This window comes from Rousettus aegyptiacus, unplaced genomic scaffold (genome assembly GCF_014176215.1).
Source record: "Rousettus aegyptiacus isolate mRouAeg1 unplaced genomic scaffold, mRouAeg1.p scaffold_m13_p_1, whole genome shotgun sequence".
Classification (NCBI taxonomy): domain Eukaryota; kingdom Metazoa; phylum Chordata; class Mammalia; order Chiroptera; family Pteropodidae; genus Rousettus; species Rousettus aegyptiacus.
This window is the reverse complement of record NW_023416284.1, coordinates 33922771-33943216: the sequence shown is the minus strand read 5'-3', so window position 1 is coordinate 33943216 and position 20446 is coordinate 33922771. Positions and strand designations below refer to the sequence as shown.

At 36.0% G+C, this 20446-nt stretch overlaps 1 protein-coding gene and 2 pseudogenes across 9 annotated transcripts in view; 2 read left to right on the top strand and 1 right to left on the bottom strand.

The window, feature by feature from the left end:
• Positions 1-20446, bottom strand: part of OSBPL9 (oxysterol binding protein like 9) — a 112479-nt gene that overhangs the window by 78963 nt on the left and 13070 nt on the right. For all 9 annotated transcript variants that reach the window (XM_016120267.2, XM_016120271.2, XM_016120268.2 and 6 more), the window contains exon 2: positions 14846-14896. In XM_016120267.2, the coding sequence (XP_015975753.1) occupies positions 14846-14896 (51 nt within the window). The remainder of the gene's footprint in view (positions 1-14845; positions 14897-20446) is intronic.
• Positions 4661-4779, top strand: LOC118607347 (annotated as a pseudogene).
• LOC118605287 lies at positions 20230-20349 on the top strand (annotated as a pseudogene).

The following is a 20446-nucleotide window of genomic DNA, read 5'->3' as shown; positions in this document are numbered from 1 at the left end:
GAAGTGATAAGAAGCTATGCAAAATAGTCTATTGGTTAGTGTCCTTAAGAAATAAATGTCTTAGGTATTCCAGAGAGAAAAGCTAGAGAACATGAGGTAAGTAAAATGCCCCAGGTTGGTGACAAAGAAGCACTGTTCCACAGACAAAACCAGAACCTTGAAAATGGGGGTTGAAAAGGGGTCAAAATACGTAATCCGGTCCAAAAAAAAAAAAAAAAATCTACTCCTATCCCAGGCGAATTAGGTAACAGCCAAACATTTATTCATTTTTTCTCAGAGGCTGTGTGGATGAACCCCCCCAACTCTATACAAATCCCATCAGCTGAATTATCTTAATTATTCCTTAGGTTCTGATGGGGTAGGGATTTTTATCCCTCTTTTCAGATAAAGAAAGTATTTCCAGAGAGTATTATGACTTGCCCAAGGTCACACAGAGTTAATGGTAGAACCAGAACCAATGGCATGGTACCTTACTTATTCCATGACAGAAAATATAGACACACCTCAGTGGGTAAGCATGTGTGGGAGCAGATCACTCTGGTTAACTTAATTTTGTGGTCAACTGAGTTAACCTTCTAGTTTATGATGTATCAAATATTTGCTAAGTCATAACTAAATACAAAAATATGTGCTAGATACAGCTCTTGAATATATAACAAAAGTCTCTGCCCCTCAGGCACTTATATTTCAGTGGAAGAGATAAAACGTGCAAAGAGGTGAATATAATACAAAGCAAAAAGTCATCTCTACATGGATGAACTCTGAAAACATGCTAAGTGAAAGAAGCTAATCACAAGGGACGACATGTTATATGATTCCATCTATATGAAATGTCCGAACAGGCAAATTCATAGAGACCAATAGTAGTTCAGTGGTTGCCTAATGCTGGGGTAGATGCAAGAAGTGGAGTAAAATAAGAAGGGATTGATGATGGGTATGGGTTTCTTTATAGAGTAATGGGAATATACTAAAATTGATTATGGTGATGGTTGCACAACTCTGTGAATATACCAAAAACACTGAAGTGTATAATTTAAATGGGTAAGTAGTACGGTATGTGAATCATATCTGAACACAGCTATATAACTCACCCAAATCTGGGGCTCTTAACGTAAATTTGCCAGTTACCTAGTCAACTCAGATGGAAACCTCTAGGTTCTATACATATTGTCCCACATTCCATCACAAATTGTGCTCATTCCACCTCTTAACTATAATCTCAAACTCATCAACTCTTTTTATCCTATGATTGCTGTTACTAATTCAGGCTCTTCTTGTCTGATAAGACAATCTGTCTGCCTTCAGGCTGGCCACATTTTAGCCTATAGTCCTTGGTATTATTGCCAGAATAAAAGTTCTAAAGTATTGACTCTTAGAGGAGATCCAGATGTTTAAAACCTGCCTTGGCTCTCCATGAACTATTAAATAAAGTCGACATTTCTTTGTAATGCTATTCAAGATTGTTCAAACCTGACACAACCTTTTTACTGTCATATCTAGCCTCTTACTCTTCACCGCACAGACTCTGTATGTACTAAGCCTCAACATTTCTTCCACACACTAAACAAACACACACCAAGCAATTTCACTTTTTATATCCTTCCTCAAGCTCAATTCCCCATTGTTTGTAAAATAAAAGCAAAACGACACATCTCCCCCTAGCTACCACTTCCTTTCTGTTCTCACAGAGGTGCTTTTTAAAAATTGGCCATGCTTTAACTTTTCATCCACTACTGCGATCTAGCTTCCTTCCCCACCAGTGCAACAAACTGTACTTCCCCAGGTCCCCAACGACCGCCTTACTAGTTTTATTGCACAGTTCTGCTCTGAAGCATTGTTGCTGGTGCTGACCACATCTTTCTTGAAACTCTGTCAATTGCTCTTGATTACCTAAGCTGTGCTTCAGAAACATTTCTACCTAAGTATCTCTGACAACCTATTTTGGGAGAAAGCCTCTTTTCTGGTCCATTACACTTTTCCCCTCTCTATCCAAATGCTTCTTTGAAGACTTTAGAACCTAGCTAAAAATCTCCCACCCAATCAGGTCTTGCCATTACCCTGAGCATTTTTCAGTATACAGATGTACAATTCATCTGACACTCTGGCCTCTTAGCTGCTTGATTTGTTCAACTCAAATAAACTTCACTGCCATTCTCCTTCAGTCACTGATTCCTCACATTAATACCCTAGACTTGCACTATGTAATATGACAACCATTAGCCACATATGGGCAGTTAACTTTTAATTATAATTAATAAAAAATAAGTAAAATTTAAAAATCAGTTCCTCAGTCACACTTGTCATGTTTCAAATGCTCAATAGCCACATGTGGCTAGTGGTGATTGAACCAGACAATGCAGATACAGAACATTTATATAGCTGCACAGAGTTATACTGAACAGCACTGACCTAGATCTTGTCATCACAGAGAACCAAACCACAGTGAATAGTTAATAGTGCCAATTACTGAATATTTTCAAAGAGATAGACACTATGGTAAATATTTTACATATGTCATTTGAACACAACTTTATATTGAAAAATGACATACACACAAATCACAACTGTACAGGTTCAGTGAAGAGAAGCTCTCTTTGTAACCTTTCCTAATCATTAGCCCCTCCCTCCATCCCAAAGATACACTATTCTTCTAACATTACAAATCAGTTTTCTCTGTCTCTGAACTTTACAGAAATGGATTCATACCATATATTTTCTTTTGTGTCTGGCTTCTTTCACTCAACATAATGTTTGTAAAATTCATCAGTGTTGTTGCATATAGGAGTAGTTTGTTCACTTTTGTTGCTAGAAACATATTTAGTATTCCTTTGTACGAATATCCACAACTTATTTATCAATTCCATTGTAGATGGGCATTTATGTTGTTTCTAGTTTTAGTTTATTAGAATCATGCTACTATTACACTCTTATTCATATCTTCTGTTATACACATGCTTGTATTTCCATTAGATACAAACCTAGGAGTGAATTTGCTAAGTTATAGGTTATGCATACACCAATTTTAATGGACACAGTGGTTGTGCCAAATACATTTCAACCAATGAGGTGTGAAAGTTTCAACTGCTCCACATCTACACTAACACTTTTTACTTTAGTCATTCTGGCAGGTGAGAAATGGTATCTTTCAAATGTTTTAATTTATATTTCCCTGATAACTGAAGAGCTCTTCGTGTTTTGGGCCATTTGATTATCTTCTTGTGCAATAGTTTAAGTTTCTTGCCCACTGACAAGACTGGACTACCATTTTCTAATTATTTGTAGGAGCTTTTTCTATATCCTGGATATAAATCCTTCACTGGTTATAAATTAGGCAAGTATCTTCTCCCACCCTGTTGCCAGCCTTTGCAGTCTCACCATGTCTTTTCATGAAGGGTTCTACCTTAACGTAGTGCAATGTATTGCTGTTAAACTTTGCAGTTGTGCTTTCTGTGTCTTAAGAGGGCTTTTCCAATCACAAGGCCATAAAGATACTCTCCTACATTATCTTCTGGAAGCCTTTACATTTGAATATCAGTTAGAGTAAGTTCTCCAACTTTTTTCTCTTAGCCTTTATAAATTATGAATCAACACCACCACCACGGTCATAACCAGTTCTTTCTACAACAGCAGGTGAGAACAAGTCACCATTTCTACTGGTCTGTTTGTTGATGGAGAAGGAAGGAATCAGAGATGGGTATTCTTGGCCCATTATAAATTTTAGAGTCGGCTGAACAAGTCACACACACACATGCACACATGTGCACGTGTGCACACACACACACACGCTATGATATTGATTAGGAATGAACTGGGGTTACCACTTATTTAAGTCATTTTTAATTTCAGTAATCTTGCTAGTTTTCTGAGTAGAGGTCTTGCCCACCTTTTAATATTTATTCCTAAGTAATTCATGTTTTTGATGTTATAGTAAGTGTTCTCTATTTTTAAAAATTCACTTTCTAATTACTAGTAGCTGGTATATTCAAATACAATTTATTTTTGCAGAGTGACCTTGTACTCAGTAACCTTGCTAAATTTACTTATCAATTCTAATAACAGTATATCTGTAGAGTCTTTTGGATTTTCTGTATGCTCTATTAAGTTGCTGTGAATAATAAGTTTTATTTCTTCTACCTCAATCCTTATACCTTACATTTATTTTTCTTTCTTTATTCATTGTCTATGACTGCCTGGTTTAAGACTGCCATCAGAATGGCAGACAATGTTGACTATAAATGGTGATGGGGGCATCTTTGTCTTGTTTTTGGTCTCCCTCCCACTGTCGACTATAGCTATTTAAAACCTTTACTTTCCTTGAATCCCCAACAATAACATAAGCAGTAGTCATCAGGTAGGAACTCTAAACCCGCTATGCCATCATACCTAATGGCTCACCTGCATCTATACCCACTTCTGTCTCCTTTCTACTTGTCATAATGGAAAAGAGGCTCCATCCCCTATTACCTTTCCTTAGGTGTCTTATTTTACAATTTTCAACTTTTCTCCTCTCTGCTCTTTTCTAACTGTATCTCTGCTCTTTTCTAACTGCATTTACATGCTCAAGTCTTTACGCTCTTTCCGAAACAATGATCTTTTTCAATTATACATCCTTACCCAGCACTGGCCTACCTCTCTCATTCGGTCAAGATTATTCAGATTTGTCTATGGCCATGCTACCCTGAACAAGCCTGATCCTGTCTGATCTCGGAAGCTAAGCAGGGTCGGGCCTGGTTTGTACTTGGATGGGAGACTATCTAGGAAGACCAGGTGCTACAGGTGTAAAACATAAAATAAAAAAATGAGGGATTGTAAACTGACAAGATCCTTGCAATCTATGAAGTCCACTAAGGGTTGCCTTGCCTAACAAAAAAAAAAAAAAAATTATTCGGACTTATATAGTCCTCCTGCCTACAATTTATTTTAACCTCCCTTTCCTTGTAGAATATGTAACCAAACTAATGGCTCTTCTTCACCATAAAATAGGGTGATAATAAGATCTAGTTGGCCTAGATAGTTCTGGATTATTCCTATTGTCTTGCCATAAAAATGAATAGAATCCCCTTTTAGTCTTAAGAGTGTCCTGGTTTAAGGGATATGGTCAATCTGTCACAGCCTAGCCTACAAGGCCCTCAATGATTTGCTCCACACACCTATTATCTCTCCTCAAATTCTACATTTGGGCAGCTAGAGGTTTACCAATAGCCCCTAGCTGTCATCCTCTAAACATTCTTCCTCTTCCTTTATTTGAGTTTATACTACTAACTGTTTACATGTGGTAAAGCAAAAGTCCCCTTGCTAATCCATACATGGAACAGTATCCTATCATTAAGCAAAGTTCTTTGTATGCTAACCCATCAAAATATAAAGGTTTTCATTTCAACCCTGCTTTTATGATCCATTATGTCAACATAATCAACACATGTGTGTGTGTGTGTGTGTGTGTGTGTGTGTGTTGTGTGCATCTTTCAATGACTCTTCATGATTTTTCTTCTGAAGGTTTCAGATGATCGACCTTTCAGGTTCTGTCAATACTTGGGTTCACCAAGGTGCCCACTCCTCCAGGGTCACACTATCCAGGTTCCAGATAGAAAGTAACTGGAGCTGGAGTCTTATGCAATCAGATCAATTTCCTAACTTGCTTTCTTCTTCTAATATACACAAAAACATGCTACAAACGTGAATCAGCTCTGGTGCCAAAGACAGAAAAACAGTTTTGTTCTCATGGCTTGGGGGGAGGGGAAGAACCTAAGTCTGGCTATTTTAGGGCCAATCTCCATTTGCAAGAAAAGTGGAGTGATAAACTGGCTCCAAAGATGGTAAAAAAAAAAAAAAAAAAAAAAAGGATGACTCCTCTGGGACACAGATAGCTAACACAGCAACTAAAAAGATGGCCAGGAATATAAATAGGAGTAAGATACAGCTCTGCCCTGGAAGAGCACAAAGTCTAGAGAGGCGAGAGAGGAGAGAGAGGAGTCCACAATATAGAAGGAAGTAGGAAAGCTCAAGAGCAGTCCACTCACCAAAGATACTGCTGCATGGAGCACCTGCTTAAGCATTATTCATTTATTCAACAAGTATTTATTGAATCGTCTAGGCATTGTTCTAAGTGATAATAGCGTGATAAACAATTTGCTTTGTTTTTTTCTGATTTGTATGTATTCTTTTGGGTTGTTTTTTTTTTTTTTGGTCTTTTTTATTTGTAGGAGTTCTTTATATATTCTAGATGTTAAACCCTTTGTCAGTTGTATGCACTGCAAATATTTTCTCTCCTAGCCAAGGGTTCTCTTTCTTTTTGATTGTGACATCTTTTTGTTGTTGTTGTTCAAAGATTTTAAAATTTGAATAATGCTGAATCTACCAATCTTTTCTATCATGGTTTGTGCTAAGACATCTGTCTGTCCTGATAGCATAAAGACATTCTTCTATGTATTATTATAAGTACGTGTTTTCATTTTATACCTTTTACTGCTGGAATTATTTTTTGTGTACAAAATGAGATAGGGAGTAGATTTATTTTTTCTATATGGGCAGCCAAGTGATTCAGCTTCCTTTACAGAGTGATAGAATCTAATTTGTAATGTCTCATATACTAAATTCCCATAGATGAGGAGTTCTATTTTCTCTTTCTGTGCCTTCTCTTCTGTGCTACTGAATTATATATTGCTTTCTCCTTATACTAATACCATGTCATTTTATTACCATAGTTTCATAAAAAGTCTTTTTATCTGCAATGGCAAGTCCCCCAACTCCTTATTCTTCAAAATTTTCTTGCCCCTTTACCATTTTAAATTATTTTTAGAATTACCTTGTCAAGTTCTTTGATAAGCCTAAGCGTAGTTTTGACTGGAATCACTTGTGCTTATAATTTAGGAAAATAAATATATACATGTTATTGAGTCTAGCAGGCAGGAACAGGATATAGCTTTTACCAAATTCAGATCTTCCTTTAGTCTTTCAATGATGTTTTATAGTTTCATTTCCATCAAAGCAATGTATTTATCTTATAAAATATATTCCTAGTTAATTTAGAGTTCTTGTTATTATTATAAACCAAATTTCTTTTTAAAAAACTTTTTCTAATTGTTTGTAGGTCATATAGAGGAACATTATATGTTTTCTGCACATTGATTTCATATCCAAAAACTTTTTTTCTGTAGATTATTTTGGGTGGTTTTATGTAGACAATATCATCGGCAATACTAATGTTTATGCCTCCCTTTCAATCCTTTTTTTTTTTTAATCTTTTATTCTTCTGTTACATGTTTACCAGGACCTCCAGTATAGTTGTAGACATATCATCTGCAAATACTAATTTTGTTCTTCCTTCCAAGCCTTATATCTTTTGTATCTTTGTTTTATAGCATTCACTAGGAACTCAAGAGCACAACATTTAAAGAAGGAGCAAAAGCAGGCACCTCTGTCTTGCTGCTAATTTTAAAGAGAATACTACTATTTTGTTATTAACCACACTATAGAATTTTAGCAAATTTACCCCTTATCAGATTAAGAATATTCTCTTCTATTCCTAGTTTGCTGAATCTTGAATGCATGTTTCATTTTATTCACTGCTTCTACATTTATTCAGATAGCCATGTAGTTTTCCTCCTTTAATCTGTTAATATGGTAAGTTAATTCATTTTAATTAGCATCCTAATATTCCCAGAATAAACTCAATTTGGTCATAATACTTCTTGTTTATACATTACTGAGTATGGTTTGCTGTATTTTGTCCAGGACTTTGACATCTACCTTAATAAGTAATTCTGGCCTAAAATCTTCCTTTGTTAATTTCTTCTTTATACTTTATCATTACTTTGTTTTCTAATTTTTTTTGAAATTTAATACTTAGCTCATTAATTTTCGATCTATTTCATAATATATTCATTTAAGATTATAAATCATAGACTATCTTAGATGCAGTTTTAACATGTGGTTCCTTCATTATCATTTAAGTTTAAATATTTCATAATTTCCATTATGATTTCTACTTTCACCAATGAATTATTTAAACATATGCATCTAAAGTGGTAAGTGGCTACTGTTTTGTTAAGAGATTTCTAAATCATTTCACTAGTGTCAAAGATTGTTATCCATGCAATATTAGGTTTTGGTATTCTCTTTTTCCTAACAATCTAAATTTTTTTCTTGAAGTCTATTATGTCTGATATTAATACTGTTTCCTAGCTTTCTTTTGGTTAACAATTTCCTGGAATCTTTTTCCATCACTTTCTTTTTTATTTAACTTTTAATTTGTAATTACAAAATAGTACAAACATTCAGAAAATATAGCACTAACGACAGCTATGTACCAATCACAGAGACTAAATAAATGTTCACATCTTGCCTAAGAGAGGACATTTGCAGTGTCAAATTCATACAAGAGATGACTCTTGCAAAAAAGCTACTGAATTAAAAAAGACGGAAATCAATAAATTTTCATAGTAAAATGACAAGACAATTGACGAAAGCAGATCTAAGGGGATGAGGGGGAAAGACAGTCTTAAGGTTATACATTAACCTAACAATAATGCTTTACTGCATCCACTCTAAGGTGTCAATGTTTATAAGATGCATCCGTATACCAGAGATGTAAACATACGAAAAAAATTTAGAATCAATTAAATAAGGCACTAGCAGAAGTAGTCAGGGCTGAAACTACTAATAATCCATCCATGGTACACTGCCAGCTTCTCTTGTGATAGGCTAAAGTAAAAGAGAACAGATGATGACATATCCCTCAGGGAATCTGTCAACTTTGATGAGCAACGCTATGGGTATATGGAGTACTTAGTTCCCCTGGACTGGGTAAAAAGTATTACTTTAAGTCAAATATGGATTAATAGTTTCTCAAAACTCACAATACATTTAGCATTAAAACTCTGTTGAATAAAATTCACCTTACTTGGGCGATTCCTAAGGCCCTGTAGAATTCTTCAGAACCTGAAATTCATCTTATCAATGGTAATTTTTAATTACAACAGTAACTACCATTCATTAAGAACCTAAGTCCCAGACACTGTGTTTGGACACTTTTTAATATGTTAATTTTATATTCATAATTCTATGAGTAAATGATATGATGCTTATTCTAGGGAGATAGAGAAAATAGGACTCAGAGCTGAATAGCTGAGTTCCCGGAAATTACAAAGCTAATCAGCATCAAAATCCAGATTTGAATTCCACTTCACATATGTCCTGTTCTTGTCTCTACCCAACACTGCCTCTTTAATGTTACTGCTTCTCCATTTTTCAGATTCTACCTAAAAATGTCAATGTTTTGCTTTTAGCTAGGATATTGGGGAAGTAGGGGAATTAGACACTGGGACTTAACCAACATTTTACTTTTAAATCAAGGCAAGGGCACCATCTAGTGGCACGCACTTTGCCACAAAAACAGTCAAATAAAATAGAAGAGATGAAAACGGTTTTTCACTCTTCCTTCCTCCACCAGTTTTACACTACCTTGCAATAAGTTGGAGTGTCTACACTAACTCCTCTAGTCAAGAAGAGCAGGATCCTGTTAACATTAAGAATCGAACAGGGTTTTGGAATGAGACAAAGCCAAGTTCAATTCCAAATACACCATTTACTGACGGTGATTTTGGAAAGTTACTAAAAGTAGCTTGAGTCTCAGTCTCATGTGTTAAAATAAAATGACATCATTTACCTGACAGGGCTATCATGGGCATACACGTAAAAATCATCCAATACAGAGCCTGATCATAAGAGCTTTGTGAATAATTACTGGTTCCTTCCCTAGTTTCCTTTTATGTAGACTAAAACCACATAGGTGTTTTTGTTTGTTTTTTAGAAAACATATCATACCTCTCTAGCTCATGTTGTGTTTAAGATAACTTCCATAGTTCCTTCATATGCAAACTAAAGGCAAATTCTCCAACATATTATTTGTAATTTTTATAAATGCATGAAATTAACAATAAGCATAACTATCTACTTCCTATGAACCAGACACCTGAGACAGTAGATGGGAACTCACTATGGAGTGGGGAAAATAGACAAGTTAAAATGTAATGGCTATAAGGGACAAATGTTGTGATAAGGTAGAGGAGGGGAAATGTGGATCAGGAATGCTTCAAATGCTTCACAGAAGAGGCAACATTTGAAAAGTCTCTTAAAAGATGATCTCACCAGACAAGGGTACAGAGAATTCCTGCCATAAGAAAAAAATGTCAGGAGCAATAAGGTATGATGAAACACAATGAGAGAACATGAAATATAGTATAGTTGAAACACAGGATAGGATAGATTGGAGAGGGGAGAACAGCTCTATGGCATGGGTCAGTAATAGCTCGTTAAACTCGTCTGGAATCTAGATGACAGCTGCATTATCAGTAACCACCATTATCACCACCAGCATCATCCAGAACAGTTATGTAATGGATGTGTACTATGGGTCAAACCTTGTGTGTATAAAATTGATAAGACTCACAACAACCCTGTATAGAGAAGAGACTATTCCATTTCGGGACTCTGGAGCTAGATCCAGCTAGATCTTGGCTTAACTGAGATTGATTCCTGTAAATCCCCTCAGACACTGTCTGAGTGACCCCTCCCTTCTGCCCCATGGTGTGTGCTGATTCCTGGAACAGGGAGTTGCCCAATCCCAGGCAAAAATGCAAGGCGCTTTCCCCTTATCTGGGGCGAATCACGCCCCAGGTACCCCTATTCACCTTATATCATTCTTCAGCACCTGTCATGCAGAGGCTACCCGTGTTGTCTTGCCACTGCCCAAGATAAGCCTCATAATGTAAGTCCCCTAAATAAACTCTTGATGTAATGTCAGAATTGTCAACCTCTTTCTTTGGTCTCTTGGGAAACTTTTCCAACACCATATAAGTTATATAATGTTATCTTCCGAGGTTAAGAAATTTGCCCAAAGTTAGTAAGGGATGGAGCTGAATGCGATTCAGATCCAGGTCTCTCTTATTCACTCTCCTACACCAGTGCTCCCAAAAATTGACTGCATAACAATCTGGAGAATCTGTTTAAAAATAAAAGTTCTAGAACCTATTCTAGAACAGTATATCTAGAAAGTGGGACTTAGAAACCTATAGTGTAAACAAACTCTCCAAATATTTCTTAAATAGGAAGCCAAATGGCAGTCCAGCTTTTTTAAAACACAGTTGACCCTTAAATAACAAGTTTGAACTGCATGAGTCCACTTTAACACAGATTTTTTCAGCACATAACATAAATGTATTTTCTCTAACGATTTTCTTAATAGTATTTTTTTTCCTCTAGCTTACTATATTGAAAGACTACAGTACATAATACATATACATACAAAATATGTGTGAATCATTTGTTTATATAATTGGTAAGGCTTCTGATCAACAATAGGCTATTAGTAGTTAAGTTTTGGGAGAGTCAAAAGTTAGATGCAGATTTTCAACTGCACCAGGGGCTTGGCGCCACTAACTCCTGCATTATTAATGGGTCAACTATACCTCAAAGTCTCTCAAAACACACACACACACACACACACACACACACACACACACACACGAACATAAACACACATATTACTAATTAACAGCTTCCATCTATGTGCCAGGTGCCTAATCCTCACAAAATTCTGCAAAGGTATTATACTACCTTCTTTAAAGAGAAAACACAATCTCAAAGAAGCTTACAGATAGTTTCCCTCTCCCAGTCAACAAAGCAAAAGGCAAAAATAAAATTCAAACACAGGTATATCTGGTTCTTCTCTGTCATGGTGTGTGGCAGGCTGAATTCTACCCTCAACCCCAGTGACCTTTGCCCCTGTATAATCTCTTCCCCTTTGAATGTGGGTAGAAACTCAATTTGATGAGATCTCATTTTCAGTGATTATGCTACAGGATGAGTTAATACTGGAGTGATTATATGGCAAAAGGGAGTTTAGCTGGTGGGCGTGACCTAATCTAATCATGAGTCCTTTTAAAAGCAAGGTGTTTTCTACAGCTGGTAGTAGAATGGGAAGTCAGAGAGAGATTCAAAACTCGAGAAGGATTTGATGTGCCATACTGTCTTGAAGATGGAAGGGCCACAGGACAAGGAATACGTCCAGCCTCTAGAAGTTGAGACCAGATCTTAGTTGTCAGCTAGAAAGAAAACTAGGACCTTAGTCCTATAACAAGGAACTGAATTCTGCCAACCACCTGAATATCCTTGGAGGCAGATTCTCTCTGGGAGTTTTCCTCATTGTCTCCAGATAAGAGCTCACCCTGACCATTAGCTCGATTTCAGCCTTGTGAGACTCGAAGCAGAGAACCCTTCTGAGATGCCTGATCTACAGAACTGTGAGATAATAAATGGGTGTGAGTTTTTTAATTGTGGTAAAATACACATAACATAAAATTTACCATTTAAATATGTTTAAGTGTTCAGTTTAGTAGCATTAAGTACATTCATATTGTGTGCAACCATCACAACCACCCATCTCCAGAATTGTTTCATCTTCCCAAATTACCCTGTACCCATTTAACAAGTACTCCCCAATCCTCCTGCCCCCATAGCCGGGAAACTGCCATTCTACTTTCTGTCTCCATGAATTTGACTACTCTAGATACCTCATCTAAGTAGAATCATATAGTATTTTCTTTTAATAACATGCTCAATTCATTCAGCTTAATATCCTTAAGGTACGCCTATGTGTCAGAATTTTCTTCCTTTTTAAGAATAAATATTTCATTGTATGTATATACCACATTTGGTTTATTCATCCATCAAATGGACACTGGATGCTTCTATGAACAAATATCTGTTCGAGTTTCTACTTTCAATTCTTTTGGAGAATATATATAAATGTTTTAAGTCAATTCATGAACTTGAAAATTGGGTAAAATGGAATAAGCATTTATCCTATTTGTATTGTACTACTGGGCAACCAAATAGAAGTGTCATCCAAACAAAATGATAAAACGTCACAATTTTGGAGCTCCCAAATAAGTTAATCTAGGTGCTGAGCATCAATAGCTACTAATATCAGTGAAGAGCAAAAGCCAGACATTATGTGCTTTCTGATAAAAAATAAACACACACACACACACTGCCACCTATAGTCTTGCCAAAGGGATCAAACCTGAGTCTCATCTAGTCTCTGGATCCAGCTGCCAATTTGCAGGAAAAGCAGAGACAGAGGAACATGCTGAATTGCACAGTATGTAACTAGTAAAATCTATATAATGGAAAACTCCTATAGGTCAAAGGGTCTGAATTCTTCGGGAGATAAATTACAATAAGATAGCAAGTGTTTTTTAAATGGGCACGATAAAAATACAGAATTTAAGAATGCAAATCCAAGACGTGATTACTAGAATAGAGTAGTAGTTATTTTAGGAGACAGGAAGAGGCCTATAATTTGAATGGGGCACATAAAGAGTCTTTTGGGATAGTTGGAAAAATTCTGGTTTTTTATTCTGCGTGGTAGTCACAAGGGTTAATAATTAATTCAGCTATTTTTAAAAGGAAAAATAGTGCATTAAATGTAACAATGAGACAGTGGCCCAAGTCCAGATTTAATTCAACTAAAGGATTGTCTCAATACAACTCTGCCAAAGCATCACTACTGAGCCTACCTCAAGCCAAGGAAGCAGTTAACACCAGACTGAGTGGTGACTGAGGTCAATAACAGTGCTTAGAAAAGCAATTAAATCAAGAAGACAAAAGGAAAACCAAAGGAAAGGAATAAAACAGTAAACATTTTTTTTTAATCTTTATGCTTTCACATACACTCTATCTGTTCAAAATAGGCCTGTCTCATTCCTATCTTGCATCTTCACCATAGTGACTTCTACCTCAGTTCCCAAAATTTGTCTATTAGAATTTGGTTTCTTTCTGAGTTATTTCGCATCTCTACCAATTAGCTACTGCTAATATAAGGCAATAATGTTTTCCAAATACAGTTACATTTTTAAAAATCGAGGAACAGAAAAAAGATAGCAGAAAAAAAGCAAACAGGATCCTCAAAAAAAAAAGGCTACACTTAGAAGCTGATTTACCTAGTTATGATAGAGGTAAGCCCTTGTTTAGATACAATGGAGTACTAGAAACTATATCCTCAAGACTACATTCTTTTTTGCCTTTAGCTATTTGGACAATGGTGGAAACTAAATAAGCAATTAAAAGTAGCATGAAGCTATAGACCTAATATGGTAGCCATAAGCCATATGTGGCTACTAGGCACCTGAAATGCAGCTAGTCTGAACTGAGATGTACCGTAAGTATAAAAGACACACCTGATTTTGAAGACTTGGTATTTAGAAAATAATGTAAAATACCTCATTAATGATTTTTATTGATTACATGTTGAGATGATAATATTCTAGATATACTGACCTACATAAAATATATTATTAAAATTAATTTCATGTTTCTTTTTACTTTTTAAATATGGCTACTATAAAAAATTTTAAATATATATATATAGCTCATATTTCTACTGGACATCACTGCTACATACCATTATTAAATAGTACTGAACAGGAAGAATGAAGGTAAAAGTGGGAATTTTTCAGAGTATTTTTCTACTGTTTGCTCTACCACCATTACAACTCATTTTCCAGTCCCTGTCCCTGGCTATAAAACAGAGGCTAAACAAAAATCAGTAGCTGCATTAAGTTATGAATACAACATTAAATCATGGGCCAAAAGAAATGAATTCTAGTCCCGATTCTGGCACTGACTAGCAGTTACCCTGGAGAAATCACTTTTTCTCTCTAACCTTTAGTTGCCTGTCCCAACAAGTAAGAAAGCTAAACTTAATTCATACTTCCATGATTCTGACAAAATATTTTTTTGAATTCATCAAAATTGGTTTTCATAAAAATGAGTAAATACTCACTCTGAGTCTAACACATCCTCGGCGAGAGCCTCTCATCATTTTGTCTTTGGACTAAAAGAAAAACAAAAACATTCAATGAATAAAAGATTAACAGACTGTTCTTAGAATCACCTAGAGATGAACAAAATTTATAGTAATATCATTCCTTTTTTCCCAGCCTTCCCCCTCCCCCCAATCACTTATGGATGGATTCTCAAATTTGAGAATCACCTAGAAGGCTAAGAATCACCTGGGAGTTTACAAATCACTCCCAGATGATACTGACTCAGGCAGACAGAGGACCACATTTTGAGAAACACTGCTTTAGCTTTCTCTTTACAATTTCTCATAAAAGTTTTGCCTCTGGGATTTCTCATCCAATGTTCCTCAGTTTGGAATATCCTTGACCCTGATTTTCTGGCTTGCTAATTGTCACTGACTGTGTACCTTACCTCTCTCTGAATTGGATTCCCATCCCTGGGCTCCCAGTCTCCTGTGCGTGTGTTCCCCTGTCGTGGCCTATACTGCCCGTGCTATAATGGCTAGTTAGCTTGTCTGACTCACCCATAGGACTGCACATTCCTTAGAGGGTAGAAATTTTATCTGACTTATGCCCTAAACAGTGTGTGGCGCACATTAGGTGTTTGAAAAATATTTACTGATGAAACATTGCTTACCCTTTATATTTCTATAAGACTGGGCCAAGCAAAGGCTATGTTCTGCACAATAAGCCCTGTTAGCATTCAGTAAATACTACTAAAATTAAATTAGTCATTTGTAATAAAATAAAACCTTAAATAATCAAAGTTTTCAAAATATTTATCACATCAACAACTGGTATTTTTCTGAAAGAAAAGAAGTAAAACAAGTTGCTATCACTGAGTTATGTTTTAAAGAAAATTGTCCCACTTTAAACTATCGATGACCTATATCCAATGTACTGAGCAAACTTCCAGCTAGGTGATAACTAAGTTCCGGGAATTTAATAACAGCATGGTAACTGTATTGTGTACTTGGAAAGTTGTTAAGAGAGTAGGTCATAAAAGTTCTCACCACAAAAAAAAAAGAAAAAGAAAAAAGGGAGGAAAAAAGATAACTGAGATGATAAATGTGTTAATTAACCTTGTGGTGATCATTTTGCCATATACATGTATATCATATCATCATGTTGTACACCTTATACAATATTACATGCCAGTTATATCTCAATAAAGCTAGAAAAACTAAAACAATATTTCTTGGGGTATTTGCAGGTCTGTACAAAAAGATCTGCCTTATCCTTCTTATTGACTACAGTATAGTCTATGAACACATTATGTAATTGTTTTCACTGATCCTAAACTTATCAACAAAAATACAATGATAAATCAAAGTTGACGCTCTGAGTTCTTTGCTAACAATACAGTTAGTAAAAACACAGTTAACAAAAACATTCCCTATTCATTTAATAGCCCTTTTGCCATACCCTTTACTTATCTTCCCTCCAAAATTGTCAAAGCAATACACAAATAATAATTAGGTTTGAAAATACTCAGTGAGAGTTAAAATGCAATTCAAACAAGGAAACAACAAATATATTTATCCTAAGCCTCAACTTTTAAAAATAAAGCTATAATAAATAGGAAAAGGCAAGACGGACCCCAATGATGGTACCACTGTTAGGGTTATGAATTAGAAAACACTCATGGAAATAAGTAAAAATTATTAAAACAAATAAAACTAGAAAACAATTAGACAAATCCAGAATGTGGGACATCACACAAAATAACTGGCCTAGATGCTTAAAAAACACATGCGAACACAAACTAGCATATAACAATTTTAATGCAAAGCAAAAATAAATCCCAATCTAGGACTTAAAAAAGAATTCTGATAAGGGAGGGAAGTTAGAAAAAAGAAGGCATTCCAAGCCAAGGGAACAACATCAACAAAGTTACAGGTACAGAAAACTTTATGTATGAGGTATTCACAGAGGGAAAGCAAATTGACAGACCCAAGCCCAGAGTGCAGCGACACAAGAGAAAGAGGCTGAAAAAGAGATGTGGGGAACAGATCCCAAAGGGTTTGGAAAAAAAATAGTGAGAAGTTAAGGAAATCAAACTTTATTCCATAGTTAACGAAGAGCTACTGAAGGTTCACGAGGAAGGCAATAACGTTCTCAAAAGTGTGTTTTATAAAAAAAACAAACAAACAAACAAAAAACAGTGTTTAATACGAGGACTTGGGGGAAAAGGATGATGGAGACATTAATAGCAATAGCAGTAGCAGCATCAAACAGCAACAGATTTTCACTTATTGATGCCCCCTATGTGACAGGCATGTTATATACAGTAAACCTCACAGACTTTGTATAGTAAAAACTACATATTATAAATGAAAGTGACATCGGGAAGATCAAGTAAATTACCCAATGTTACACATGTAAAATATAGCAAAGTCTGATACAGCAGGCACAACCTGGAATGTCTGTTCTGCAAATCATTCTCCCAGACTGTATCTGCACTCTGCTAGCCTTGAATTCTCCTCCTCTTCCACGACGACACAAAGCCCTCTCCCCCATTCTCTCCCCACTTAGCTCTAAAGTGGGACTAAAATAAAGCTGGTGTAACTAAGTTCTCAGGGGCACAGTGAGTGCTGAAGGGGTGATTATTTGACCAAGTTGGCCTATCACAGGACCTACTACCCCACAAGGCCTTTCCCAGGGAGTTTTCCTACTGGGCAGAGTAAGAGCTCTTGCCTATCTAATATGAGGTACAGTTGCCATAGGTCATGTGCCTTCTACAGGAAGAAAGGAATAAATAAAGCATACGCAGTGAGAGGAGAGAGGAGAGGCAGAAAGTCCTAGCTGCCAGTGATCTCCAGCTACACTCTGTTCTGAAGCAAACCTGCCTGAGCCAGTGCCAGTCACTGAATATCAGGGGTGTTTCTGTTTTTGTTTGATATATACTAGTAGCTTCCAGTGATGAGAAGTGAAGCTTTACCTGAATTCCTAGACTAGAAACCCACCATCCCACCACCTGCAAAGTATTCTTATTCTATTTTCCTTTATAGCACTGTAGGAAAAAAAAAAAAAAAAACAAAAACAAAAACAAAAACCTTCCCTGGATTTCTTAATAGTCCTCCAACTTTTCCACATACCATAAGGATTAGAATTGTTGTTTTCCTCAATCTGAAAGGATAATAAAAACTTATTTCCCAGAGAAGGGAAAGGTTATAGCCTAAAAGAGGTCCCTAGGCTAAGTCCCCAAGGTGACACGAAGAGGTGAGCAGCTCCGCCTTAGGTACTCAACCCCCTCTCTATCACAGCAAAAGAGAAAAAAGAAAAAGAAGCCCCAGAACTTGGAAAGTTCTCTAAGTTGTAAAAACAGAGCCCAGGAAGCTATCTGGCTCTAGGAGAGACTTTACTTGCATACCAAAGCTAGAGTTAGGATTTAGGTTTATTATCTTTCCAAAGAGATCCTTTCAGAAAGGGAGGAGACAGTTGCCTCTTTCCCCTTCAAAAGCAGAGAAAAATCTTTTTTCCTCATCCTTCACCTACAGCTACTTGGCCACACCTGTAGTACAAATGACCTGGCTCTTATGGTGTTGACCTAGGGCAAGAATAGGGCGGAGGCAGCCCAATACACTTGTCTCTGAAATATTCTGGAACACCTCACCTGTGTGCATTGAGGATTAAATTAACAAAAATGAATAAAGTCTAGCAGAATAATAACCAAAGTATACAGTAAAGACTCAAAAAATAATGCTGAATGAATGATAGGAAGGATATATGTTACTTACTAACCATTTTATATTTACCTTGCCAAAAGTAATTCCACAATCTCTTCTAGAATGCACCTTTTCAGGCTCACTTAATATGAGGGTAGGATATTTGTATCCATAGAGATACATACCATGTCTCACTCGAAGCCCATCCCACTACCACCACACAAACAAATTCTCAATCACCACTTTAGGCAAAAAGGCAAAACCCCAGTAGACTAACAAAAAGTACAAATCATATCAAGTACTACCCATATGCTAGTTAAAAGTAAACAAACTTTATCTTAAAGTAACACTACATGATTATAATCTCTGCAGGTCATTGGGATATTATCAATGAAGCCCCCGTTAACTAACAAATAGAAAATAATATAATTTCAACCTCAAGTTGCTTTAAGATTCCTTGTGTACAGGTCAATAATCACTGAAAGATGCAACTGACTTTAATTTTAAATAAACCTTTTAGTCTATCATCATCCTGTAGGAAAAAAGGAGAGAAATTTTTTCTTTCATCTGAGAATCACGGAAGCAAGCAAAAATTGTATTGTAAAATGGGATTTGAAACTGGTTGTTAAATGAGTATTTGGAAACTAGCCTAATAAAAAAACTCTGTTAAAGATCCCAAGTCAGATTGGTATAATGATAACGATAACCTGCACTCAAGAGAACATAATAGTCTTAATTCATAGAGTGGTTGCTTGTTCTGTCCACTTCTTAAATCCTTAGGAAAAGGTTATTTTAAGGACACTGAGAACTACTGAGCTGAATGTCAGTCTTAAATCTTCTTAATGTACAATTGTTTCCCATAAAGGGGTTAACACAGTCTAGTACATCTCTTACTTGTTCCACTCTGGCTATATACTTTAGCTTAGCTTCAGTATATCACATGAAAAACATCTTCCAAAGAGATGACTATATAAATTTCAAAGTAACATTACTAACAGATCAAAATATTCTCTATTTAAGATTTATACTCATGTGAAATCTCTCATTTAAATGTACAAAATTAGTTCAATCTCCCAAGCATATGTTTAAAAATATTTTTGAGAGTACAATTTCTAGAAAAAAACAAAAGAAGTATATCCAGAGATATATAAATTATCCGATAAATGGTACAATTTAATGAAATAACATGGACTGTGGATTGAGAGAGATGAGATTTTGAATTCCGGCCCTGCCAATTTACTAGCAGTGTGACCTTGGCCAAGTCACTTATGTTCCCTAAGCTGTAGTTCCCTCATTTATGAAGCTGGGATATTACTTACTCTCATAGGATCGTTGCAAGTACTGAGTTAATACAGGTAAATAATTTAGCACAGCACCTGGCATAAAAAACATACAAGGTTCACCTCCTTTCCTTGCTTCTTCTTTAAATATAGCAGATATCTGCAACCATTTTCTCTATACCTAAGCTAACCCTATTCATAAGGGGACAGACATTTTTCAGATATGGCTCCTACCATCAATTTAGTCTCCTCCAAACACATGACACACAAACACACTCCAATTTGTCTCAGTTGTAATACAGAGATAGCCCCTACAAAAAAAAACAAACAAACAAGCAACAAAATAAAACAAAAACATATATTTTCCCTCCTTGCTCATACATTTCCTCTGTGGACCGTTTGTCAATCCAACTCCTAGTCTACAGCCATGCTACCCTGAACAACCCCGATCCCATCCTGATCTCGGAAGCTAAGCAGGGTCGGGCCTGGTTAGTGCTTGGATGGGATACCACCTATGAAGACCAGGTGCTGTAGGCGTAAAACATAAAAAATAAGGGATTGTAAACTTACAATCTGTGAGGGTTGCCTCACCTAAAAAAAATAAAATCAAAAGTTAAAAATCCAGCTCCGATGC